Source organism: Lissotriton helveticus, chromosome 10, assembly GCF_964261635.1.
Source record: "Lissotriton helveticus chromosome 10, aLisHel1.1, whole genome shotgun sequence".
In the NCBI taxonomy this organism is placed as follows: domain Eukaryota; kingdom Metazoa; phylum Chordata; class Amphibia; order Caudata; family Salamandridae; genus Lissotriton; species Lissotriton helveticus.
The window spans coordinates 1093826580-1093852498 of NC_136071.1; the positions used below are offsets into that span (position 1 = coordinate 1093826580).

At 45.5% G+C, this 25919-nt stretch overlaps 1 protein-coding gene across 4 annotated transcripts in view; it reads right to left on the reverse strand.

Annotated features, from left to right (window-relative positions):
• Nucleotides 1-25919, reverse strand: part of PHKA1 (phosphorylase kinase regulatory subunit alpha 1) — a 1063236-nt gene that overhangs the window by 279522 nt on the left and 757795 nt on the right. For all 4 annotated transcript variants that reach the window (XM_078663812.1, XM_078663811.1, XM_078663813.1 and 1 more), the window contains 2 exons: nt 16883-16961; nt 15579-15708 (listed from right to left, as the gene is read on the reverse strand). In XM_078663812.1, coding sequence (XP_078519938.1) covers nt 15579-15708; nt 16883-16961 — 209 coding nt within the window. The remainder of the gene's footprint in view (nt 1-15578; nt 15709-16882; nt 16962-25919) is intronic.

Here is a 25919-nt window from a genome sequence, read left to right on the forward strand (position 1 = left end):
TGGGACAGCTATGCCTAACAGAAAAGGAATGGTAAAAGTCACAGGCCTGTTCCAATAATCAGCCTAAGAAACTAACTCTTTCCTATCTAATTTTTCTGCAGTGAGAATTAGCTACTTTCATTACTAAGGGAAGGAACCAGTAAAATGTCTGTCTGGTAGAACTTGAGTAAATGTGAGACAACTGCCAGCAGAGTCCTCAGTGAGCATGCTGGAAGCCAGCATGCACTAGGAGTCTCAATCGGAATAAAGAAATTTCCCTGTAGGTTCTGTGGTCTTTGGTATGAACCAGGCACTTCAGCTTCTATTTAAGAATGAGAGAGATACAAGAAGAAGTGTGCACACTGGAGGTAACCAGACCATTCCTTGAGTGTAGAAGAATGGAGCTACCCAGAGTGATACCAATTCATGCAGTCTGGAAAGTGAGGGACGAGCATCATTTAGTGAGCCTGCATTTCAACGCATACAATGAGCTCCACTCCCCTAAAGGCCACCAAACTTCAGGTTTTCAAAGTACAGGTGTGAAAGGATAAACTAACATCTGCAAGCTGTGAAGGACGTAGGGTGGCACCTGAATCTGTGAAAGATAACAACGCTTGAGAACTGCAGTTCCATTTAAACAACTTGTTTCTCCTACTTAACTGAATAATTCATAGATTCACATGCTTGAATCAGATCAGAATATTACGAAGAGTTCAATGATCAGTATCCATATGATAACCCACATCATGTAACATTAACATTAAGAACTTTTTTTAAACTTGTTAAACAAAAGAAGGAGAAAAACGTTTAGCAAAACAGATTTCTAAGGACCGTCTGCAACAATGCCAAGACTCTAGTCGGTTTTATGTCTAGGCAGTACACTTTCATAAAAGTGAGGCAGTTATTCAATCTGGCTTCTCTACAGATACCAAGCAGAGGTGAGGAAAGAGAGCATACAGTACTGCTGTTGCAACCACACTTCTGGCCAAGTGGGGTGTGGTATAAGCAATTATTGAGACTCTCCCTAAATCCTAAGGCATATAGTGCAACCCTGGTGCCCGGTTAGTTCTTCATCTATTTTTTCCCAGTCCCTTAAAGTCAAAGATGGGGACAGCATCTGATTGAATGTGTATGTGCAGTGTAATGGAACCAACTTGGAATTGTATTAACTTTCAGAATTTATGACTGTGAGGTGGGCGGAATCGGTGAGGAATCTACAGGTAGATAGACCACCAGAAACATCATTACTGGAGGTAATTTGTTGGTGTGCTGGATACTTCTAGCTCCAGATTCCTCTGCTTTTGAATAGATACTACAGCGGTTCCCACTCCCAAGTGGTGGGTTTGAAACAGAGGTAATACTAGGAAATCCTGTAGCATGGAATGAGTGAAATGGCCAATGCTTTTAGCTTCTACAAAAGTGTAAAGGGAAGCCTAAGTCATTGAAAGACAAATCTCTGCCGCAGGAACTTACCTGGCCATGGTGCAGAGCAGTGTAGAGTCTGAATTTTCCACCTTGGTTGAATGAGCAAGGATTCCCGCTAGTGTCCTTTCTTAGCACGGGGAACATTCAATTTTATTTCAGAGGACAATTCAATGTGACAAAGTCCTCCCCTGGACCACCTAGCTCTTATTACTGACTACATCTCCTACAAAGAGCTGATCATCAGACCTAAATTCTTTTATTCGGTCGATGTAGAAACACTGCCCTAGGAGGGTCCAACCAATGAAATATCTCCTCCTTGATGGTGAGATGCGGCAGAAGGAAGGTGTAGGGATAGGGAATGGAGTGCACAATATGGACTAAGCACCTCAAGCAGGAAAGCCACTTTAGTCCTCAAGACCAGTTTGTCTTGGTCATAGCAGGTGGAGGGTGGATGGACACAGAGTATGCAGCTCTCTGACTCGTTAGGTTTATGCGATGGCTACAAAGAACACTGTTTTGAGAATCAATAGTCACAACAGGCAACTATGAAGTGATTCAAACAGGGCACCCATCAAGAATGTTAGGGCCCCATTGAGGTCCCTTGTTGTAAATAGTGGGGATGGGATTATGTGCGTTAGCTTTGACAAAATCATTAAACCAACTTCAGACTTTAACATAAATTGCTGATAAGGAAGACAAATGAAGGACGAGAGGACTGCAATGCAACTTTAAACAGATGCCACCACAAAACTTTGCAGGGCTAACGAAAGAGAAAAACATAACTCATCTCACAAGTGTGCTTTCAATTGTTCTAAGTTCTCATTGGCACATAAGGCAATAAAACATTTCCACCATCCCAAGTAGACAGATTTTGTGGAGGAGGGGCAGGATATCCTCAACCAAATCTGGCAGAAGGAGAAAGAAGCTCAGGTGTCCATCCTCAATCTTCAGGCGTGAAGGGCAGAGGTTGATTAAAAAACATGCACTTTCGACTGGGAGAGAAGGTTCACTCCACATGGTAGTTGGAGGAAAGGATTTAGGGAAAAATCGCAACAGGTTTTCTTATCCCACTCTACTTGGAAAGTCTGAGGGATCAGAATGACTTGGTACCAATCCTTGTGCAGCTTCCTTAATATTTGAGGAACTAAGGATAGAGGGGGGATAGGTAGTGAAGTGGATAATTGCACATCAACCAAAATGCATCCCCTAAGTCTCCTTGCAACAGAAACTGAGAGGCACAGAAATGTGGTCATATGAGGAGTACCCCAAGTCAACAATCTTTTAGACTACCTCCAAATGGAGATGTCAGTTGTGGTCAGCAAGATGACACTGACTCATCTATTGGCCCTGGTGTTCAGGGTACCTGCCAGATCATTAGCCACCAGCCAGACCCCATCAATTTGTTCTCAGGCCCAGAGCCTCAGAGCTACCAGGAATAGAAGGTGAGACCACATGGCAACCTGTTTGTTCACATACCACATTGTGTTGGTGTTGTCTGTCAAAAAGTAGACAGAGTGACCGAACAAGGAGGGCAAGAAATCTTTTAGTGTCAGTCGAATCGTTCACAGATTGAGCACGTTGATGTGCTGAACCTGTTCTATAGGATACCAGAGGCCTTCAATCTCAAGTTACTGCAGATGCACACTCCATATCTAGGTGGAGGAGGTTGTCATGATCCTGGCTACTGCGGGTGCTGGGCAAACAGGAGCCCAATGGAACAAGTGCTTCTCTACCGACCACCACAGTAATTTCACTGCTGAGTCCAGAAAAAATTCTAACGTTTTCAGACAGATTGCCCCCATGTTTTAAACCCTGTATATGGAAAAACCAATTGAGAGACCTAATGTACCAGTGTGTGTGTGTATTCCCTGTGGAATGAAGAAAACCTCTAGCCATAGCAGACTTAAAAAGGTAAGTACTAGAATTGATATGCTTCCCAAAACAACAGAATCGTATCCCGATTGTCCAGGATCCTAGGCGGAGGAGGAAAATCTTGTAAAGATGTTATGTTCAGTTCTGTCCCAACAACAGGATGTTGGGATTTAGGTGAGACTTGAGCAGGTTGACTGAAAAGTCCAAGTCGAACAGCAGTGGTACTGTGGCCTTCAGGTGTCCTGACACCAGCTACGGTCAGCCTACTTTGAGCATCCAATCTTCCAGGTACAGGAACACGGGCATCCCTGACCTTCCCAGATGTGCTGCAAGCACTGCCATTATCTTGGTGAAGGATATGAGTCTGATGTCAGTCCAGAAGGGAGGACCATGAATTAGAACCCATCATGAACCACAAGCACTTCCAGTGTTACTGCAAGATCGGTATGTGGAAATACGCTTTCTGCAACTTGAGAGACATAGTCCAGTAATCTGCTTCCACAGCCACTAGTTCCTGAGCCATGGACATTATCTTGAACTTTTCCTTGCAAAGAATCAAGTGCCCGAGGTACAGGATCGGACACATACCTCAGTCCTCTTGGTCACCAGGAAGTACCAGGAGTAGAACCTCTGTCTAATTTCCTGTTCGGGGACCAACTCTACTGCTCCATTTTGAAACAGGGTCACCAACTCATTGCAGTATTCAAAGGTGATTCTGACTGAAGAGGCTAAGGGGGAAGGATGTGGTCAGAGGCTGTTGGAAGGCATGGGCATATTCCCGGTATATATTCTATAGGTCATAATGGTACGTTGTAATGGGACTCCTGGCCTGTAGAAAAGAAAACACCCTACCTCTAACTGGCTATTTGTGTTGAGAAGGAGGGGAAGGAGGAAGGCTCTGGGGTCTGTCTGCCTGCTGCTTTGTTTTTGCCCCTGTATTGCTGGAGTAACTGGTTAATCTATTGGACGTGCAGGGAGGGCTATGATTTGTGTAAATTAAATTCTTTTGAGTAGTCTTAAAACCTCTGGTATTGTCTTTGGAAGTCTTGGGTTAAGTATTTTCAAGAATTGGGCAGCTGCTCTGCCAACCATGCCAATCATGAAGCTCATCTGCGCGTTGCCAGAAAAAAACCTTAGCCACACAGATCTTCTTAGGACAACCGAGGATCCAATGATCCTGGCCACCAAATCTATGGTGTCCAAAATGGCCCTTATGATCATCTCTAAACATCTCAGGGGAATGTTCTTTAATGTGTTCCTGCATAATCATTGCAGAGCTACTGCAAAGATTTCAGCACCAGTGTGGGGACATTTAAAAGGTGTGCAATCTGAAAAACTATGAGAAAGTATGTTCCTGAGAAGAGCTCCGAACAGGGACTCCCTTCAACATAACATGCAGTTATAAATCTGAAATATGGTGGCCTTTGGGGGAGTGGCTAACAGTGAGTCATCCCATCACTGGTTGAACTTTTGGTCATTCCTAGTGATGTAAAGGGTCCACTAAAAGAAATGTTTTCAATGTGTCCCTATGGAAATTTAATCTTTGTGCTACTGCCAGCTCGAAGACGGGGAATTTTCATGCAAATGAATTTATGAAAGACATTGTTCTGCAAAATAAATGTTTTACTCCTCAAGTAGAGTAGGGTTTTGGTATGAATCTTTTTTGGTGCAAATTGTATACTTCAAGATACTATACCAGGTATGTGCTGTAATAGTTTATTGAGTATACCACGACTTATCTAGCAATGGAAGTCTAAAATGTCTTGCCAATTGGACAGTCATGCATAACTAAGTTCAGATGACATTTTCATTTACTGGTTCCCTGTATTTAGGTAATAAAATAAAAGAATTATTCGGAAAAATTGACTAATGGGTGATGGCAAAGAAAGTTATAGTACTTGAATTAAATGTTTTATTTTTTTTTAACTATATTTCCGTCAGAACTATGAAGTTACAAAAAGGGCCAGACAGTGCCTAACAGAATAAATAAATAAATAAGAAAAAAAGAATATAAGCTTTGAAAATATGCATTTGAATAATCCAGTGTACAGTATGTGGTCACTGGCACTTGTACTGGTGAAAGTTGCTGTCTATCCACATACCATTGTCAGTTTTTTTTTTTTAAAAGAGGGAGGAATTTCATAATAGCCTGGATTTATAATTTAGTCATTCTTCCATTAGAAAGAAGAAATCTAAAAGTGATCGAAACTATAATCATGACTTACACTAAGGTGCCTACGCAGCAATTTTTCTGAAAACCCTCAGAAAGTTCAGGAATGTTTTCTAAAAATGTTTACTACTTTTCCACCGATCTCAATGTTAGATAAGAACACTAAATTCGACTCCAGGTCGTCTTCATGAAAAGAAAGCAAGGAAATGAAGGTCCATTCTGGACATTGTAGAGTTAAACAAGTTCCTGACTAAAAATAATTATTTAAAACAATGAACATCTTGTAAGTCCTTCTGCTGCTTCAAGGAATAAGAATATCTTCCTTGGGAGAGTGGCTAACCACTGACTGCGATGACCGGACATTAGAGTAGCTCCGTACATACCCAATTCCTTCCAATCCGACATCATCCGTGCTGTGTTGTGAAAAGACAGATTTACTGGATTGCGCTGGACACAAAGATTTGAGAGACGCGTGGTGACGGAGGCCGAATTGGCCGTGTGGCGGCCTAGTGTGCTTAGGAGGTCTGATTACAGCCCCCGGCTCAATGACCTGAGGTGTATTGGATTTCAGGGGGAGGGCCTTGCTGCTGGTGGCTGAAGATAGCAGGGCGTTCGTGAGGACTTTGAGGGGCTGCACCCGGGGCCAGAGGTGCAGACCTGGAGACCTCGCGGTGGAGAGCTCGGCCGACCGGCAGCATGCAACGTAGAGCCGGGACAGTGAGTGGCTAGGTTTTCGTCTGGTACCCACCGGCCAGGTCCGGAATCTGCTGCACAACTTGAACTGCGGAGCCAAGGGGAAGAAGCGGCGAGCGGAGGCGGTCGCCTGAGGTGAGCCACTTGGGCCGGGGACTTGTTCGAGACTGGGAGGGGCCAGCAACGCTCTGACAAAGAGACTACTAAAGGTGGCAGAGAGTGGAGCAGTGCCTATGGAGAAGGAACGTCGCGAGGGCACCTAAAAACCTGCATCCCCTGGGGAGTGGCAACTGCAACAGCAGATCCACGGCAGTTGGCTATTAACACTGTGGGGGCGCGAAACGGTAGCGACACCCAGAAGCAGCGCTGACTAGTCCTGGGGGCTAGAGGCCTGGCCTGGAGCTTCGCCTGGAACGGACAAGGCCTACAGAGCTCCTGAGAGGTGTAGGAGGTGAAGAGAGACCCCTATACTGGGGGATCAGACTTGGCTGGGGGTGCCTGGTGACTGATTGCCCCCGGGAGTGCAGTGGCGGAACGAGAGCAGCAGTTGGTCCACAAAGTGGAAGTGGGTAAATAGACTTGCTGCCCAGCAATTGTGGAGAACACGCTGCGGGACTCCAGGAAGACATTTAATATGGACCTGGGCCTCCCGTTCCTGGTCTGAGAGAACTGGGTGCTTGGAGTTGCCCTTTGGTATTTGCTGTAAGGGTTTGGTGAGGAGAGATCCATTCTACAGCCTGTCGGGCATTCTAACCCCGCAAGTGGTGAATCTGTTAGCTCATTGTGTGTTCACTATCCTTCATTGCACGGATGAGAGTGCCTATTAGTGGAACGGTGGTGGACATGGTCCAGAATCATGGGCCTAAACCCACACAGTTTAAAAGTATGGATAAATATACAGTGCTAGTGCCTGCTACGGGCAAAGGTACACAGGAGGCGGATGGGGGAATAATCTAGTGACCCACCCTGCTTTGCCTATCGATTAACCATCCCTGAAGGTAATATTGGCCGCCATTCCAGCACTTCGGTATACTTCAGAAGCACCAAGCCCAAACTCAACGCCGTCACTACTGATGTCAGACTCTTGAGAGTTGATTTTATTAATATATCTGAAAAGGTGAAAACAGCAAAAACACAGATTGGTGGGCTCCAGTCCATGACAAAGAGACTGGAGGAACAAGTACAAACCCTGACTAAACAAAATGTCATTATGACAACCAAGTTGGAGGACCAGGAAGGGAGGTCCTGGAGAAATAATATTCAAGTGGTTGGGGTCCCGGAAGGGATGGAGAAGCCCAATGTGGACCAATTTTTGGAGGACTTGTCTCTAAATACCCTTTTCCCCAAGCCTTTTCCAAGTTTTTTTCAGTTGAGAGGGTTCATCGGGCATTGGGTTCTAGACCCAAACCAGGGGCACCACTGTGCACCATCATTGCTGTATATTTTCAGTTATTGGGACCGAGATGCTATCCTCCAGGCGGTCCATGTTCTACATGTTGACAATGCGTCTAAGTTTCTTTCCAGATTTCACAATCCAGGTACAGAAGCAGAGACGTAGTTTTGAGGGTGTCAAGCGAGCACTGCATGAAAAGGAAATAAAGTACATGATGCTTTACCCAGTCAGACTTCGGGTCATCTTGGGGGAGGGGGGAAATGGCATTTCAACTCTCCGGAAGAGGCCTGGAACTGGTTGGAGGGTTGGCGTGTGGTCAGGTGGAAAGAACTAAAGACTGGGCGCCACAGGCCGAATCGAAACACCGAGGGACAAACTCTTCTGGACCAGCAGCAGCATCAAGAGTCGAATCGCACATCTGAGCTTATCTCGGGGAGGGTTGTTTTATGTATTTAAAGCGGGAGGCTTGGGTGCCATGCTAAATACATATTGTGGTTCTGGTAAAAATGATGATTGGTTGGGTAAGTGGAGGAGGGGTGGACCCGGTCCGATGGGATTTGGGGGACCATCCTTCCTGAATAATGATAACGGACATGTAAGGCACATCAAGAATATACTGTTAAGTTCTTTTGGTTGTCTAAGCATGCGGTGGCAGAGTGGCCCACCCACACTTTCAATTGTTTACTTTGGGACAACAGGTACTATTCGAGTTGGGGTGGTGGGAGTTTTGAGCCAACGATGCAGGGAGGGGGGCGTTGAGGGTTCCTGAATCTATACTTTTGGGTATTTGTGGTTTCACCACCAGCAACCATCCCCAAGTTGAGGGAAACATGAATGATTCAGTTTATTTTCTTTGTTTATGGTTGTATCAGTGTGTACTCTTGTCTGCTCATGTGCAGAGGATGGGATTGTGCCTGGGACTGCTGAGAAGAGCTTGGGGTGTATGCCAACAAGGGATAGGCAGTGCAGTAATGGGGGCCTGGGAAGGGAATAACTCTTAACCATGGGTGGGTGCTGATCCGAACGAGTTGACGATTTGGACCTGGAATGTCAATGGTCTTGGGAATAAGATTAATCGGACATTAGTGCTCTAGTACATGCATAGACACTCCACCGACCTAGTACTACTCCAGGAAACACACCTACGGGGTAACTAATATAGAGCTCTGAACCGATTTGGCAATATTTTGGTCACCCGTGCTGGGTATACCACTGACTCCAGGGGGGTGGGGATACTGCTTCAACAGTCGTAACCATTCATAGTTCGCCACACGAGGCAAGATCCTGGGGGCCATTTTGTGGTCGTATATATGGGGTATGGGAAGGGCGCATCCTTAATGTATGCTTGCTGTATGCCCCCCCCCCCGCGGCAACATGCAGGTACGTTCCCAGAGGTAAGTGCTATACTGATGTGGGCGCCAGTAGGAATTTGGCTCCTGGGAGGTGACATGAATGCAGTGATGGACCCCTGCTGGAATAAGAGAGGGTGTGCCCATGCATTCTGATCAGGGTATTCTTGGGCCCTTCCTGGAGGTGTTGAGTATGGTAGACCTCTGGTGAGTGCAACACACACAATTCCAACAGTACATGTATTTCTCTCCAGTGCACAGTAGTTTCTCTCGGTTAGACTATCTTTGTACCCATATGGAAAATACCAGTCATTTAGGGGGGTTCCTGTCATTATCCGCAAGGTTTTTCGAATCACTTACCGGTGGGCGTGACCCTAGGAGGTCCCATGAAAGATTTCTTCCCACCCCCGAAAGTAGACCCATGGTACCTTGGGATGTGCAGATTAGACAGCAGCTTAGCGAGGTTTGGCGCAATATTTTGCGGAGAACTTTGGCTCGGTTGAATCCGCATGTGTAGTACGGGAGGCTTTTAAGGCGGTTCTGCGGGGCCAAGTGCAGGCATTGATTGGATGGGTGAAAAAGGAGCAACGGTTGGCGTGTTCTGCGATTAAAGAGCTTACTCAACTGGAAGCAAGGGTGGCCTGTTGTGGGGAGACAGGATTAAAGCATCACCTATGCCTCAAGCAGCATGATATGTGGGCCCTGGCGGAGAGGGCAGCCTGAAAACAAGCCCTGGCGATGCAGCCTCACCTTTACGATATTGGGGACAAGGTGGGCTAACTACTGGCCTGGCTTGAGATAATAGACAATGATCGCTCCTGGGTCCTGGAGGTGAAGGATACATCAGGGGTGCTCCAGACCACTTGCTCTGCCATTCCAGACTCCATTGTTGAGTATTATGAAGAACTATGTAGGTCTACAGGAGTCCGATCCCTGGCTGACTGCGTAGACCTCTTGTGGGATTTGCCAGTGCCCACGCTTGATAGGGAGGAGAGAGAGAAGCTAGAGGCTGATATAACGGAGGCTGAGCTGGGGGCGGCGATGTGAGACCTTTAGTCGGGAGGGCGTCCGGTCCAAACGGCCTGCCAGTGAATCTGTTTAAAGGGATGTTGAGTAAGGTAGCACTCCACATGTTAGCTATGTTCACTGGAGCAAGGGAGGAGGGTAGCCTATCCCCAGACCAGAGGACTGCTTTCAGAGTGGTTATTCACAAGAAAAGGTAAGCCCCCAATGGAATGTGGGTCATACGGACCTATATCCCAACTTAGAGTGGCAAAGATTCTGGCGTTCAGGCTGGGATGGGTGATTACAAAACTCATACACCCCGACCAATCAGGTTTTTTGCACCACAAGAGGACTGGATTAAATCGGCGTCATCTGTTTGGGGTGTTTAACGTGATGGAAACCCAATATCTGGATGCAGCAGTGGCAATGTCGTTAGACAGCAAGATGGCCTTCGACAGGATTGAATGGAACTATTTGTTCACTGCCCTGGCTATATTTGGCTTTGGGCCGAGGTTCTGTAACTAGGTCCAACTTCTGTATCGCCTGCCGTTTGCGAGAGTGGGGGTTAATGGAGCAGTCTCTCTAGGTTTTCCCTTGCAGAGGGGTACTAGGCAGGGATGCCCGCTCTCCCCGATGCTCTTCGCTTTGGTGCTTGAGCTGCTTGTGGCCTAGATACCACAGGATCCTTTGGAGAGAGGGGTGAGCAGTGGTGGAACCTGGGAGGAGTGTATATCCCTATACGCAGATTGCATAGTGCTCTACCTGACCAAACCGACTTCCTCCATCCATAGTGCTGCACATATTTGACCTCTTCAGTGGCTATTCAAGTTATCTGATTAATTGGTCGAAGTCAGGCTGGTGACAAATGGGAGGTCACTCACCTTGCTATACCTGCGAGCAGTGGTGGGAAGGGTACCTTCTTTAATATTCTTTGGAAGTGTCCAGTGATTCAAACATATTGGAGTGGGGTGAGCAGGATAATGATATTATGTGCTGGCCAAGGAGGTACCTGCGGATATGAAATGGCTCTTGTTGATTAATTTGGGGTAGACAATATGGCCCCCAAGTATCCAAAAATCTAGTTGGCATTGGCGGCAGGGGTGGCTAAAAGAAATCTAGCGGGGGCTTGGGACTCAGTGACACCGCCCCAACTTTCTGATTTGCAAGCTGATCTGGACGGGTGCTTGCGAGCAGAAAAGACAGTCTATAGCAGAGGTTGCCCGAAGAAATGGGAGACGGTCTGTGAAGCATGGCAAGCATATAGGGTTTTTGATGTTGATAGGGAGGGCGGGTACAGGGTTTTGTACAAGGGCCATAAAAGGGATTTTCGTAGTTGTAATTACTCTACTGCTCTATGAGGTTGGTCTCAGTCATTTGTAATGTTTGTACTATGTTATTCAACATGTCCAGATGTGCATTCTTCTGTGCTGAGCAAGTTTTAAATAACAATAACTATAAAAAAAGATATCTTCCTTCCCGGAACTTCAGTATGCATATATTCATACCCCATACACTGACACCAAAGGGAATACTTACATCGCTTTTCAGTGGCGGGCAGCACTAACAACTTAGACCACTCCCTTTCAGACTCAAATCAGCACCCCAGATTTTCAGAAAGTGCTTGGTGCTAGTTGCTGCCTTTCTGCAATCACAAGGTTTGCAAGTATACTTGCAGTTAAATGAATGGCTCATCAAAGATCCATCAAAGGAAAAGTCAAACGTCTCTACAAGCGATTGCATCAGCCTGTTCAACAGGCTGGGTCTGAATCTGAACACCAAGAAATATTTTGTCGACCGCGGCAAAAGACTTCAGTTAATAGGAGCAATCCTGAACAAGTAGCTCCAACAGAAAGAATGGTTGAATCCCAAGCGACTGTAAAAACATTTTGCTCCAAGCAAACAGTGCTGGCCAAATTGTTCAAATCTCTCCTAGGTCTGATGTCATCTTCCATAGGGCAGACTTAAGATGAGACACATAACAGCAGGAACAAGGCCATCAATGGCAATAAATAAATGACTACTGGGACTACAAAGTTCAGGTGACAATTTGGCTCAAATAGCTATGCTATTTGTTGCTGAAAGAATTATTGAAAGTGCAAGATCTTGAGACATGGGGAGTTAGTGATTTCAGCAGAAGGTCGTAAAGGGATAATGCGATCACCTCACTTGAGCGAGTCAATATCCCTGTGTGAAGGTGCCCTGTTAAAGTGTCCAGTTTCCAATCCTCAATTTAGGAATCAAGGTCTCGGAGTTCCACCTTATTCTGGCTTGAACCCCAAAATCCTAGGAGTTATTTAGGTTCTGTATTTCTCTAGGCTCAGCGAAGGCGTTGTTTTTTGCCAACAATACTAAAAGATTGTGGTCGCATTCCAGTGTCAAACCTGTACCGATCTGTCATCATATAATTAATTACAGATTGTGCTCTGTTGGCATTAAAGGATGGCACGGTACAGTCTTCATTTTCATAATAATTATGGTCAAAATGAGGCACTCAGTCGAACAGAAGCAGACCAGACATTTCCCTTCAGCATCCTTCTTTGGGAATGCGTGTTTGATGGAATAACACATGCTGTTTTTAATTCTTCTAAAGCCTCATTGTTTCACCCTTCTCCCATCTTGGAGTTTAAGTCACCACAAATTAGGGGGTCTACCTTGTGCTCAGAGGGAAATTCCAGTGCCTCCGTGATGCCATTTAAGAGGCTTTTGAAACCTACCAACTACTGTTGTGCGTTAAGTATTTATTATTCTCAAAACTGAAGGGTTTAGGAGTTGGATATATCGATGACTTGTAAGTCCAGTGGGTCCCATCCCATGCTTTAGAAGAAAGACATATATCTGTTCTGGGTGATACCTGTGTGCCACCACTATTTCTCATTTTCACCAGCTCCCTTAGCATACTTTGAATGGGTGATGTATCCAGGAATGTCCACAGATTTAGTAGCCTAGGGTTCTTGAAGTATAATTACATCACAGGATAATAAATTGTTTATAAAGTCACCATTTCAGAGTTTCTGGGGAATTCCTGCAATGTTCCAGGAGATGATTGTGCTGTTTAGTCTTGGTCTTGGGTTCTATGTGCGTGGATAAAAAAGTAGTCAATCGGCTATTAAGTTGTTTGTTCCACCTACAATATGGAGGGCTGCGTAGTCGTTCTCTTTAACAGATATGTGGCCACCTGAGGGAATCCTTTTGATCGTCATGTTGCTGTGCAGGTTTACAGTGAGATGTACTCTTATAGTACACTTCTTATTCCTGGGTGGGTATGCTTTCTGGTTGCAAACCTGAAGCTGCCTGTTCTGATTTCCATTTAGGGTAAACATACCTTGATTGGCAACTAATAGCTTAGCAGATGAGTGTGTCTGTTAAACTGAATTTGCCGATGCAACTAGGACTATACGGTTACCTGAAGAGGGGTTTGCAGGTGATGTTGACTTGATCATGTACTCTATTAGATTTGTACTGGCGGTCTCCACAAGGATGCAGTTGGAATTGCTCATGCAGGTCAATTGATGAGGTTTTACTATTTGCAGATCATTCTTTTTGACTGTGTTATCGCTGAGCTTATCAGTGAGCCATTTGAATATTTTATTGCTCAGGGCCTCTTTTTCTTCTTTTTTTGATTACTGTGGGCAAATTACAGATAACAAAGTTCCTTTGATCTTTTATACAATGTGACATTTCTGTAGCTTGGCTTTCTGACCACTTGCCTCGAGGCAGGTCAAATTTGCTGAAACTATTGATGGCATGGTCCCAAGCCAGTCTGCTCTCCACACTTCATCCTTCAAAAGATTGTCCAGACTGTCCGTTGACTCTTGGACATGGTTATGGGAGGAAGACACCTTATTCAGTGAGATTAGAATGTTCTGAGTGACAGTCGCTTCATTTTCATTATTTCCAGCCTCCTTTGTGAAAAACTGAGAGAACTGTGTGAAGGGTACTATTTTAGTGTCCTCATTGTTTGCTGAAGGGCAATTTGTGGGGCGATAACGTAGTCTTTTACATCTGCAGTTTTGACCCCTTTCCATTAGTTCAGTTTGTCTGAGCAACTTAATGTCCTATCTTAATTCTACCATTTCACAGATAAGTTTATTTATCGATCTTGCAGCACTGCTGAATTGTGTTTTTCATCCAGGCAAGGTGTTCATCCATGCCTACATCTTTTTTAGTGTATCCAACATAGATTGTCGTCCCCCAATACCTCAATGACAGAATCACCCTCCACGTACCCAAAAGGAACCTCCGATCCGCCCACCTTGTCCTTGCTGAAACCACACGCTTCCACAGAGCCAAATAAGGGGGAAGATCCTTCTCCCACATCGTTGCTAGGACCTGGAACTAGCTCCCGATCGACATTAGACTCTCCCTGTCCCTGAAAACCTTCAGGAAGGCTCTCAAGACCTGCCTCTTCGGCTGAACGAAACTGCAACCCTCCTCCACCTCCACCCCTTGAGACCCTCACGGGTGAGTAGCGCGCTTACAATTCCCTGATTGATTGATTGATTGTTGGGTGATGTAATTTCCTGCAAAGCTTTTGTTGTTCTGGGCCAGTATGCTTTATATACTTCTTTCCCCACTAAGGATGCAGTTTTCAAATCAGCCTCCGAGTTTGCCATGCTTTTGTGCAGAGGACTTTCTCTATCCTGGCTTGGGCAGATTCTCTTCTGGAGTCTTTCTTTCCTGCCAATTCTTGCCGCTATTAATTTATACAGCGCTGATCTGCGCAGAACCTGGCGTTTTCCAGTGTTTGCTCCCTTGTTGCAATAGATGGAAATTATTCCTTTAGTAGGTTTATTGGTTGGTTTCTACAAGACGTCGCAAACAGTGTCAGACCGCATGTTGGAGAGGCAGATAAGGAAGATTGTTTAGCTGCAGAACGAGAAAAGGTTTCAATTGAGGATTAAATTTAGAGTGCTCACCTAAGGTGGCAACGATAGTCCCAGGGGTTGTCGCAGTTGTAAATCCCATACCTTGTGATTCTCATCAGCAGGATTTGTAAAGTCCAGTTTTATGGCAGCATTTGCGGAGTCTATTCCTAGTGGAGAGCCATTTAGGGCCTCAAGCCTGTCAAAGGAAAAATGCAGAGAGACACAGAAGGCATCTCCTGAATCTTCCTAACTACTACAAAAATCACTAAAAGTGCCACAGGGAGAACCACTCATAACGTTTATCTCTGGGGCTATAGTATCCTCTTCACTGTTTTTTCCTCTGAATGTCATCCTGAGGGGACATTGAGATAATTTGTTTCCTTTTCTAATGTCTCCCGACTTATCCAGCTGCAGGCTCGTTCTGACCTTCCAGACTCTTGCTCTTGCTATGATTCTTGTTATTATATCACTGGGCAGCTTCAATAAATATTTGTGGAGGCACCTGATAGCCAGTCTCGTTATGACAAAAACGTACATGTCAACCATAAACGCTGACACTATTTCAAAAGATTATGAATTTGAAGGAATTAAGTATCAGAAAGAGGAACCCAATTTTTATGTTTAAATAATAAAAAATTGGATTTTATTTAAAGGCTATTTTTTGGCACAGAAATACAATCGTGAATTTATATTTGAAAAACAATCAATGTTGGTGCCCGATGAATCATAACTTCAGTAATCACACTTTCATACCGATTTGCGAATACATGCAAGCAGAAAGGGTAACTGTCAGTGAAGGTTTGACAACTGTCCATGTAATTACATACCTGAGCAGTGAAGGGAATGAGCCAGCTCAGTTGCCATAACCTGGATAATAAGACCTATCCGTAACCGGAACATTTCGGCAAAGAGAGAAGGCTGTGTTCGCATATACATGGCAAGATACACCAAGATTTCCTAAGCAGAAGAAGCAGAACATTTAGTACAACTCTTTAACACATTGCTCAATCAAATACATTTACATCTTTGTTTTGCTGACAAACAGATTAAGCAAAAAGCCAAAACATTGGATATGCAGAACAAGACAAAGAACCAGATGTTTCTGCTTTTGTGATTATGCCAGGCTAAATGCACTTAAAACCAGAATCCTCCATTGATGACACACTAGATACTAGGGGAAAGAAAGCTTGGAAAAAAGGTAATCTAATGTTGACTTCCAAAACAATATAGAGTAAAATTATTACAGGTTTGAAATAGGATAATTACTAAAATAGCAGATTCCTAACAATGCACTGCAAATAGGAATCCCCAGGGTATGTGTGTGGGAAGAGGAAAAGGTGGCGAGTGGTGCTGGTAGGTGAGAAATGCAAGGGGCTATGTTGGAAAAGCAAAAAAAGACAAATGTGAAAACTGTTTAAAAAACAAATACTTGATGAAGGAACCAACAGTACAGTTTGCATAAACTCAGCCAACTATAAATATAGAATTATTATGAGCAACTTGTTCTTATGAGATACACATTATAAGAAAGTAGCCTATAATTAACTTAATTTTTACACAGATCCACGAGTCAGTGATAAATGCAGATTATTTAGTGTGATCTGGACAGCTCCAGACTGGGAACAGAAACTAGCCAACCAATGCATGTTGCATTAATATCCCTACAAGTCAAAAGCTGAAAACATCTTAGCATCCTTGATTTATTTAACCTGGGAATGTAGAGGAAAATTCTCTCTAACCCCTTGATAACCGTCTGAGTCATGATTGACTTCATTTTTTGTGAAGTTGAAATTACTATTGTGTGTGTCGGATATATATCTGTTATATACAGGCAGCCTTATCCCCATGTTGCTCCAGATAAGTTAAGCGGTTGAGCTAGATATCTTAGTGCTGATCTAATCAGATTTTAGTTTGTGGCATTTATTTCTACCTGAAAGATCAATACTAGAATAAGACATGGCGAGAGAACATTCTTAGCCTTATGTATTTAAGTATTTTGTAGAAACATACAATAAAACTTCAATTGCAAGTGATAAAAATGAACACACAGTAAATGTCAGGTAAACTACTGTTGGTGTTACATACCATTATCACTCACACATTTCCCATTGTACCCTGCCCCTTTGCAAACCTGGGTCAGAATGGAGACGCTCATGTTCTGTTCACTGGCCTCATCAATCAGTGCGATGAGTTTTTCATATGGCAGAGGCCTGATAGAAATAAAGAGGACAGACAAGGTAAGTTAGGGTAAATAAAAAGAGAAACATTCTATCTATAAACTCTTTGAAGCATCTTCATTATGGTTTTCATTTTGAGGTCAATGGGCCTGATGCATCAAAATGTTTTACACATTATATGTCTAAGCGGGAATGCACTGATACATATAGGCCAATATTTGCATCAGTGCACTGTATAAGCTTTGCAACTTAGCGGCATACCCCTCCCTCGCCTCCCACCTCAATTCAGATTGTCCACATGTCATTAGGGAGTAAAGGTAAGACCAACATAGTTGTTTCTATCACATTTACAAACCACCGATGCTGAGAGACTAACACAAACTAGAATTAACATTTAAAAATAGCATTTATTGGTTTGAATGATGCAGAAAGCTATATACAGATTTGTAACGCTCCCTATGTGCCTAGATGGAACAGAGGGTCAGATGGGGGGGGGGGGGGTCAATGAGGTAATATGCAGGTGAAGGCATTTAAATATATTTTGAGAACATTAGAGAACATCTATTTAAGGTCCAAGGAAAAAAGCATTCTGTCACTGATGTTTAACTTGTTGGCTTCATTTCACAGTATCAGTCAGGACATTTCCTTCAAAGTAATGAAGGGGCAGATGTTTTTGGATTCCTCCTTCCTTTGGTTCATGATCTCTGATAGAGAAGGAAACACACGTATGCTTGGTAGAAAAAGAATACAAAAGAAAAAATTGATGGACGGAATGCTGGACAATACAATCATTCACCCCCGTCACAAGGATCTTGGTTAAAGCCATCATTCTTTTGCTCACCACACCAACCCAGTTTGGACCCAGCCATAGGCAAATCAGTCTTGACCCTGTTCCATGTGTGAACAGTCCAGCCCGAACTACCAGGCCAGGTCCTCCCTGGACCGGAAACAAGCATCCTGGGACCGGTTTCAGGGCATCACCCATCTTCAGCCACACTAGCATGAAGCCAGTGGTATAGTGAACACGGGACCCACGTCTGGGCATACCCTTTACAATTAGGGCGATATATGCAAAAGAGACAATTGATGGACGGAATGCTGGACAATACAATCATTCACCCCCGTTACAAGGATCTGGGTTCAATCCATCATTCTTTTTCTCTCCACACCTCCCCAGTTTGGACCCAGCCATATGCAAATCAGTCTTGACCCTGTTCCTTGTGGGAACAGTCCAGCCCGAACTGATAAAGAAGGCATCATTGACGGTCTTATAGAGTGGGGTACGACATGATTCATCTCTTCCTTCATGACCTTGTCAAGCAGTTGCATTTTACAAGATGCCTTGTCAAAGGCTAGAACCTGGATAATCATGTTAAAGTGAAGAATATAATTATGGATCAAAGCAGATGACTCAAAAGAAGGAAAACAGGGCAATCGTAGCAGAACTGCTTTCAATTTCTGCAGACCTTGGCGGTCTCAAAATATGAGCAAGTTGAAATAAAGAAATTAAGAACTACACATGCCAAAAATAACTGCGGACATTACTTTCTGTCTTGAATTTCCCATGTCTCTTCATCAGGAAGCAGCCAACCTTTCTTACTTTCAGAAACATCTAAGAATCAGTCTCTTCTGCCAGTTCCTAAAATAATGTTTGCCAAACCTTTATCAGTGTCCGAAACGAAGCTCTGCTACTGTTCTTGCAGATTGCTTTGCAATTCGGTCACCTATGGCTTTATCCTCCGGTTCCTTTTTTTCTTCTACTTTATGATGGAATTTTATGATGAGCTACAAGGAAGGCAGGCCTACATATTATGATCCAGGTTCTCTCTATGGGAATTTTAAATGAACAATACATACTGGGGAAGTGGAAACCAGTGGCAGGCCAGTGTTGTCTTTCTGACTATGATAATGGTAACCCAGGAAAATGGCAAAAAAACGCTGTTAGCACTCATTGTAATCTGCAGTCACCAAGATGAAGCAGAAATTATGAAGAATATTTTCTTTGAAGGAAGATGCCATGTGAAACATTTTAGGTATTTTACTTGACGGGAGCAACTTCTGTTGACCAGCTAGAAATTGTGTTCAATTAATGTGAGGTACAGAAGCTAAGACAATCCACAAACATACACCAACTACTACACAGCAGTCCAGAAGCTAAGTTTGACTTTGTGGTAGACTGATATGTACCTTACAATAAGAAGTACACCTCTCACTCTCAGAATGATACAGGATATTGAGAACCTCTGGATATTTCCTGCCTTCAACCTGGATTTTAAAAATCACAAGGCAGGTTTTTCCTGATGTGCTTTCTCATATTTTTGGCCCAGAATCTCTGTGCCAGGACTCCTGGGAGTATTCTTTGCAGGTCAACAGGCTCTGAGTTAATCAAACTATTGCAGTGGGCCCCATAAATAGGTTTCTACTTTCTCTATTTCATCATACATATAGAATAGGGTTTGTAACCTATCACTCTCCCTTTTAGATTAAACTGTACATTTCACTGATAATGTTCTTAATGGTGACCATAGAGCAAATCCTGGTCTCCACTTTTCAGTGTCAAAACCTACACAATTACAACTTTCTCAGTGCTACTGAGAGACAGTTTCAAGGTAAACACAAGGAATTAGCATTACCAAACAATGTTTTTCCCTTGTGCTTGGATGTGAACACTGGCCGTCCAACATTAATCTTCTAGTAGTGGCTACTCATCTAAACTATTAGATTATATTTCTATCATGATTTCATGGCCATCTTCAGAAGGCTAAGACGTTATAGATGAGCCTATTTCTAGCAGTCAGACTGCAATGTCACATTGAGCCGACGAATAGGTAACTTACCTTTGGTAAACCTCTTTCTGGTGCAGGTTCTTCACCATTAGAATATTCCCAGACTGGATCTGGAAGATTTAAACAGCACTGCTCCTGGTGATATTGTTCCATCCCAGGAGTGATGAGGGAGCATGAGGAAGTCAGTTTGTTCTTGGCTGTCCGCACCCTTCCTCGGATGCAGAGCTCAACAGTACCCAAAGGTGCCCATGTGTAGATCTCTAGTTTAGAACCTTTTTTGGGTACAAAAAAGAGCCCATTCTACAAAATGGGGAGGTGGGAGGGAAGTTCGGAATCTATGGTTAGAGTATCCACCAGAAAGACTGTTACTCATGATTACTTGTTACTCTAATGGATACTTCTAACTACAGATTCCTCCCATTTGGTATAGATACTAATGCAATACCTACCCAAGGTGGTCAGACTGTGGAACGGCTCAGACCTAAAACTCTTGCAGAACCGAATGGTCAAAATGCACATTCTGTTGAAATTGGCTGTCAAGGCAGTGGTGCTTTATGAACGTGTACACTGAAACCCACGCTGCTGTCCAACAGATGTCTAAGAAGGCACTCTGCATGCCAGCACAGTGGTAGCAGCCTTGGTCATGGTGGTTGGTCCATTAGGCCTTCAGGAGGCTGCTTCTTGGACAGTGTGTAGCAGATCTTAAAGCAGAAGACGATCACCATGACCTTGCCCCAGCCTGCACTGCATTGCCTTTCTTTGGCCTGGAGAACCTCACAAAAAGCTGATCATCCACTTGATGTTTTAGTGCAATCAATATCGAAGGTCAGAGCTCTTTTGGGGTCCAACCATAGGAATATCTCATCCTCCTTGGAGGACTGAGGTGGACCAAAGAAAGTTGAGAGAGTGATGAATTGCCCAACATGTAAAGCAGTCACAACCTTTGGCAAACAGGCATCCCGGGTACTGCAATGGAATCTGACTTTGAGCAAAAAGCACTGCTGTATGGACTCTGCAGTTGCTGGGGTTTATATCTGGAAGGCAATTTGCTTGCCTAAATAACTTAAGGAGTATGGCTTGCAATCACCTGTGTCTCATGCAACTTTGGAAGCTTGGAATGCAAAGGTTCTGTAAAAAGGATGGTCTACTTTCTCCTCTACCCAGTTCTGGGTAACCAAGATTTTCTTCCGGTGTATATGAAGGGTCAATACTAAGTGTGGCAGAAGGTGGGTTGCAAGCTGGTAGGAGATTTTTATGATAAAGATGGGCTGAAAACATGTGAACAAATTAAACAGGATTTAAGGATCCCAAAACCACAGAAATTACATTATCATCAAATTCGACATTGGGTTTTGCACATGAAAATTATAGAGGATGTAGGGAGACAGCAGATCCCGTTTTACTGACAATGGAGTGTGAGAAATAGGTTATTTTTTATGTTTATCAATTCCACAGGACAAAAAGATGTTGGTAAAGTTTGCAAGGCAGTAGAAATAAGGAAAGTACCAGGGACCACAGATGATCAATAGGGAATTGAATGATGTCTTTGTAAGAGCTGGAACAAGGGCATCCAGCATAGCGATTAAAAAGTACTCTAGTAAAACTGGCAAAGTATTGGTATTATACCCCCATCTGGATTCCTCAACTGTTGCTGCAGGAGCTGTGTGGATGTGGGTTCTCTTCTTCATCTATTGTGGAATTCCCCGAAACTGTAGAGATATTGGAAGGAGGTTTTGGATGAGATAGATCTCATTCTCAACTCAACATTGCTTAGATTTGCCAGCTTACATTATTCTAGGGGGTCTCCAATAGATTAGCATATCTGGTGAGGTCCACACAGGGATGTTTGGTTACACAGTTGTGTGTGGCTTAACGAACAAGTTACTTACATTTGGTAACAATATTTCTGACAGAACAATTAGTTAGTTATAGATTCCTTACCTTAGAATTACCCTCAGGCGTCAGACTGGATCCGGAGAGTTTTTTCATCAGCAGTACCTCTGCGTGTCGGGAGGTGGCGTCGGTCGGCTCTGCGTCCGTTGTCGTGGTCGCCAGGATGACATTGCGGCAACTACTTAGATGCCGCCTTGTCACGCTGACATCAGTTCTGTACACCACTTTCTGCGCCAGAAACGCAGAGCCATGCACGACACTGACCACTGGTGCACAAAACTAGATCCCTGAATGGATGTCCTTAACCCTAGAAATCAGTTCACAGAACCAGGAGGATGGGTGGGGCGGTAGGGATTCTATAACTAACTAATGTTTCATACAGATATATCGTTACAGAATGTAAGTAACTTGTTCATATGAAAGAAACACGTCAGTTATAGATTCCTTACCTTAGAATAGATACCCCAACAATACCAACTCCGGTGGTGGGTCTGCGAACCAAGATCACACCAGAAAGTCCTGGAGAACAGAGCGGCCAAAAAAAAAGCTGTCTCTCGGAACTTGGCTGTCCAGGCAGTAGTGTTTTGTTAACGTGTGCAGCGATGCCCACGTGGTGGCCTGGCAGATGTCATGTTGAGAAATTCCTCTTCCCAAGGCAGTAGTGGCTGCTGTCGCCCTGGCGGAAAAGGCACATAGCCCGACTGGAGGCTCCTTTTTAGTCAGAGAGTAACATGCCTCATGGAGAAATGGTGCGTTTGTGTACGGCCTGACTTTTCTTTGCGCCCACATAGCCAACAAAGAGTTGGTCATCCACCCGGAACTGCTTTGAACGATCCGATTTGGGTCCAGGCGGTGGAACATCTCTTCCTCCTTTGAAGGATGTGGAGGTGGAAAGAAGGTGGGCAAAGTAATGGTCTGCCTGATGTGGAAGGCAGCGACCACTTAGGAAGGATGGATGGATGGGTCCTGAGAACCATCTTGTCCGGATGGACAGACAGGAAAGGAGGTTTGGAAGAAAGGGCATGGAGCTTACTCACCCTTCTAGCAGAAGTAATGGCTACCAGGAAAGCTGTCTTAAGAGTAAAGAGTCTTAAGAGACAATTATGAAGCGGCTCAAAGGGAGCGCACATTAAATAGGTAAGAACAAGTTTGAAGTCCCACACAGTTATAACAAAGGGGATTGGAGGAACGAGATATGTTAAGCCATTTAAGAAACGGTTAACTAACGGTGACTTGAAAAGAGAAGGTTGATCTGGTAGCCGAAGGAAGGCAGAGATGGCTGAAAGATAGCCCTCGATAGTGCCCAGATCAGAGCCCTGCCAGGAGAAAGAAAGTAGGAACAAGAGAACTTCAGAAAGGGGATCCACAGCCTTTGCTGTGCACCGTGCCACAAACTTGTTCCACCGGCAGGCGTATACCGTTTTAGTGGAGGGACCCCTGACTGCCAAGGTAACATCACAGACTTCGGGAGGCAGGTCGAAAAAAGTCAACTGCCGCCGCTCAATCTCTCTGCAAGGAGGTGGAGACTGGACAGGTTCGGGTGGAGGACCGTCCCCTGAAGCTGCGACAGAAGACCCCCCCCCCCCCGAAGAGGCAGTCTGATCGGAGGATCGATGGCCATGTTGAGCAGCACGGGATACCAGCACTCTTCGTGCCCAATCCGGAACCACAAGAATGACTTGGGCCCGGCCACGCCTGATCTTCAGCACTCTGGGCAGAAGTGGTATAGGCGGAAAGGCATGTAACTCCACTTGCGACAAAAAGCATTGCCTAGTGAGTGCCGCCTTGGAAACGCGCAGAATTGCTGACATTGCACGTTCTCTTCGGTGGCGAATAGTTCTAACCGAGTGAAGACGCCATTTGTGATCCATCATGCACCTGCGGCTGAGTTCGTCCGCACTGGCGTTCAGGGAACCTGCCAGGTGTTGAACCACCAGGGCTATGCCCTGATGTTCCAGACATGTCCCGAGGCGGAGGGCCTACTGACATAGGGTCCACGACTCCACCCCGCCCTGTTTGTTGCAGTACCACATGGAGGTGGTGTTGTCCGTGAACTCCTGCACTACTCTTCCCCGGACAGAGGGAAGGAATGCTTTCAGTGCAAGACGAATCACCCGGAGCTCCAGAAGGTTGATGTGAAGTCTGGACTCCGCTGGAGACCAGAGGCCTCTGATCTCCACCTCTCCCATGTGGCCACCCCATCCCAGAATGGATGCGTCCGTCACCACTGTGTGGTCTGGTTGGAGACGGGAGAGGGATCTGCCATTGACCCAATCCTGGTTAGTGAGCCACCACTGCAGTTGTCTTGCAGTGCCCTCTGAGATCTGGACACAATCTGACAGATTCCCATGATGCTGCGCCCACTGGAACTTCAGGTCTCACTGCAGAGCCTGCATATGCCACCTGGCATGATCGACCAGCAGGAGGCCATGAGGCCCAGCAGCCTCAGAGTCATCCTGACCGAAACCCGGGATAGAAGCTGAAAGATCGGAATCATTGCCCGAATATCCTGGACTCGCTGTTCGGGAGAATGGACCCGAAACCGCGTTGTATCCAGAACTGCCCCGATGAAGTGGAGCTTCTGAGAGGGAATCAGGTGCAACTTCGGCACATTGATGAAGAACCCCAGCAAATGCAGGAGGTCAGCCATAGTCTGGAGGTGGGAGACCACTGCATGAGGCGAGCCCGCCTTCAACAGCTAGTCGTCGAGATAGGGGAAGACTGAAACCAGAGGGGCGCTGATGAGGCCAAAAGGGAGCGCGGTATATTGAAAATGCTCGCGGCCTACCGTGAACCGTAGGTACCGCCGGTGGGCCGGCAGGACAGGGATGTGAAAATAAGCATCCTCTAAGTCCAATGCTACCATCCAGTCTTCCGGGTCAAGGGCACACAAGACCTGAGCAAGCATCAACATCTTGAACTTCTCCTTCTGGAGGAAGCGATTGACATCCCTGAGGTCCAAGATAGGATGCAGGCCCTTGTCCTTCTTGGGATCCAGAAAGTAGTGGGAGTAACAACCACGACCTACTTCTGGGACAGGGACGTGCTCGATGGCTCCCTTGGCCAAGAGAGCTGTGGCTTCCTGTTGGAGAAGGGCCAGATGATCCTCCGGCATGCAGTGGCATCTCGATGGCATGGCTGGAGGGGTAGTCTCAAAGGGGGAGTAGCCCCCTTCGGACTATATGCAAAACCCTCCTGTTTGACATGATGGTACGCCAGTGGGGGGAGGTGATGGCGGATTCTGCCGCTCACTGGCGATTGATGGGCCTGAAAGGTCGGACTAGGAGGGTTTGGAGGCTGCTGCAGAGGAGGGGTTGGTAGACTGGCCCGCCCGCTGGTCCCCGGAACCATGACGGTTGTTCCCACGTCCCTGGCCACGCAAAGGTTGGGTAACTTGCTGCGACCTTTGGCTCTGGGCAGGACATAGCAGGGCACCCCTTCCATAGCCACAAAAGGGGCGAATAGCAGACTACGCAGGGTGGGTGAAGAGGCCCAAGGACTTGGCCGTAGCCTGTGAGTCCTTGAAACGCTCTAGAGCATTGTCTGCTTTGTCGCCAAAAAGGCGACGGCCATCAAAAGGCATGTCCATCAAAGTGTTCTGGACATCCCCTAAAAAGCCAGTGGACCTCATCCAGGCGTAGCAACAAAGCGCTACTGACGTGAAAATAGTTCTGCCTAGAGAGTCGCGGTGTCCAGCCCACAACGTATTGTAAACTTTGCTGCATTCCTCCCGGCGGCAACAGCCTGGGAGAGCACTGCCCAGGCCTCCTCTGGACACTGAAGCAGCACCTGCGCCACCGTATCCCACACTGTGTAGGAATAACGGCACAAGAGATATGCTGTGTTTACAGACCGCAGTCCTAATTTGGCGAAAGAGGAAATGTTCTTACCAAGTTGGGCCAGCTTCTTGGATTCCCTTTCCGGTGGAGCGGTAGGAAAGGTGCTTTTGGAAGTGGAGGCTTGGTCTACCAAGCTCTCCGGGGTGGGGTGTTGGGAGAGAAAAGTGGGGTCGCCCGAAGGCAGGCGTTGGTGTCGGGCAATCATCCTGTCCACGGGAGCCCCCGTGTTGGGCCTGGACCACGTGCCCAAAAGGATGTCGGTGAGGGCCTCATTAAACAGCAGCAGGGGCTCCGAAGAGCTCGCAGCCGTTTGAAGCACTTCTGTCATGAGGTTACTCCTGACCGCCACCATAGGAAGCTTGAGGTTAAGAGCCTCAGTCGCCCTACGCAACTCCACTGCGAATGACGCTACCTCCTCCGTATCCATGGTAGGAGGAGACAACATGCCACGGTCAGGTGAAGTGTCAAGACCA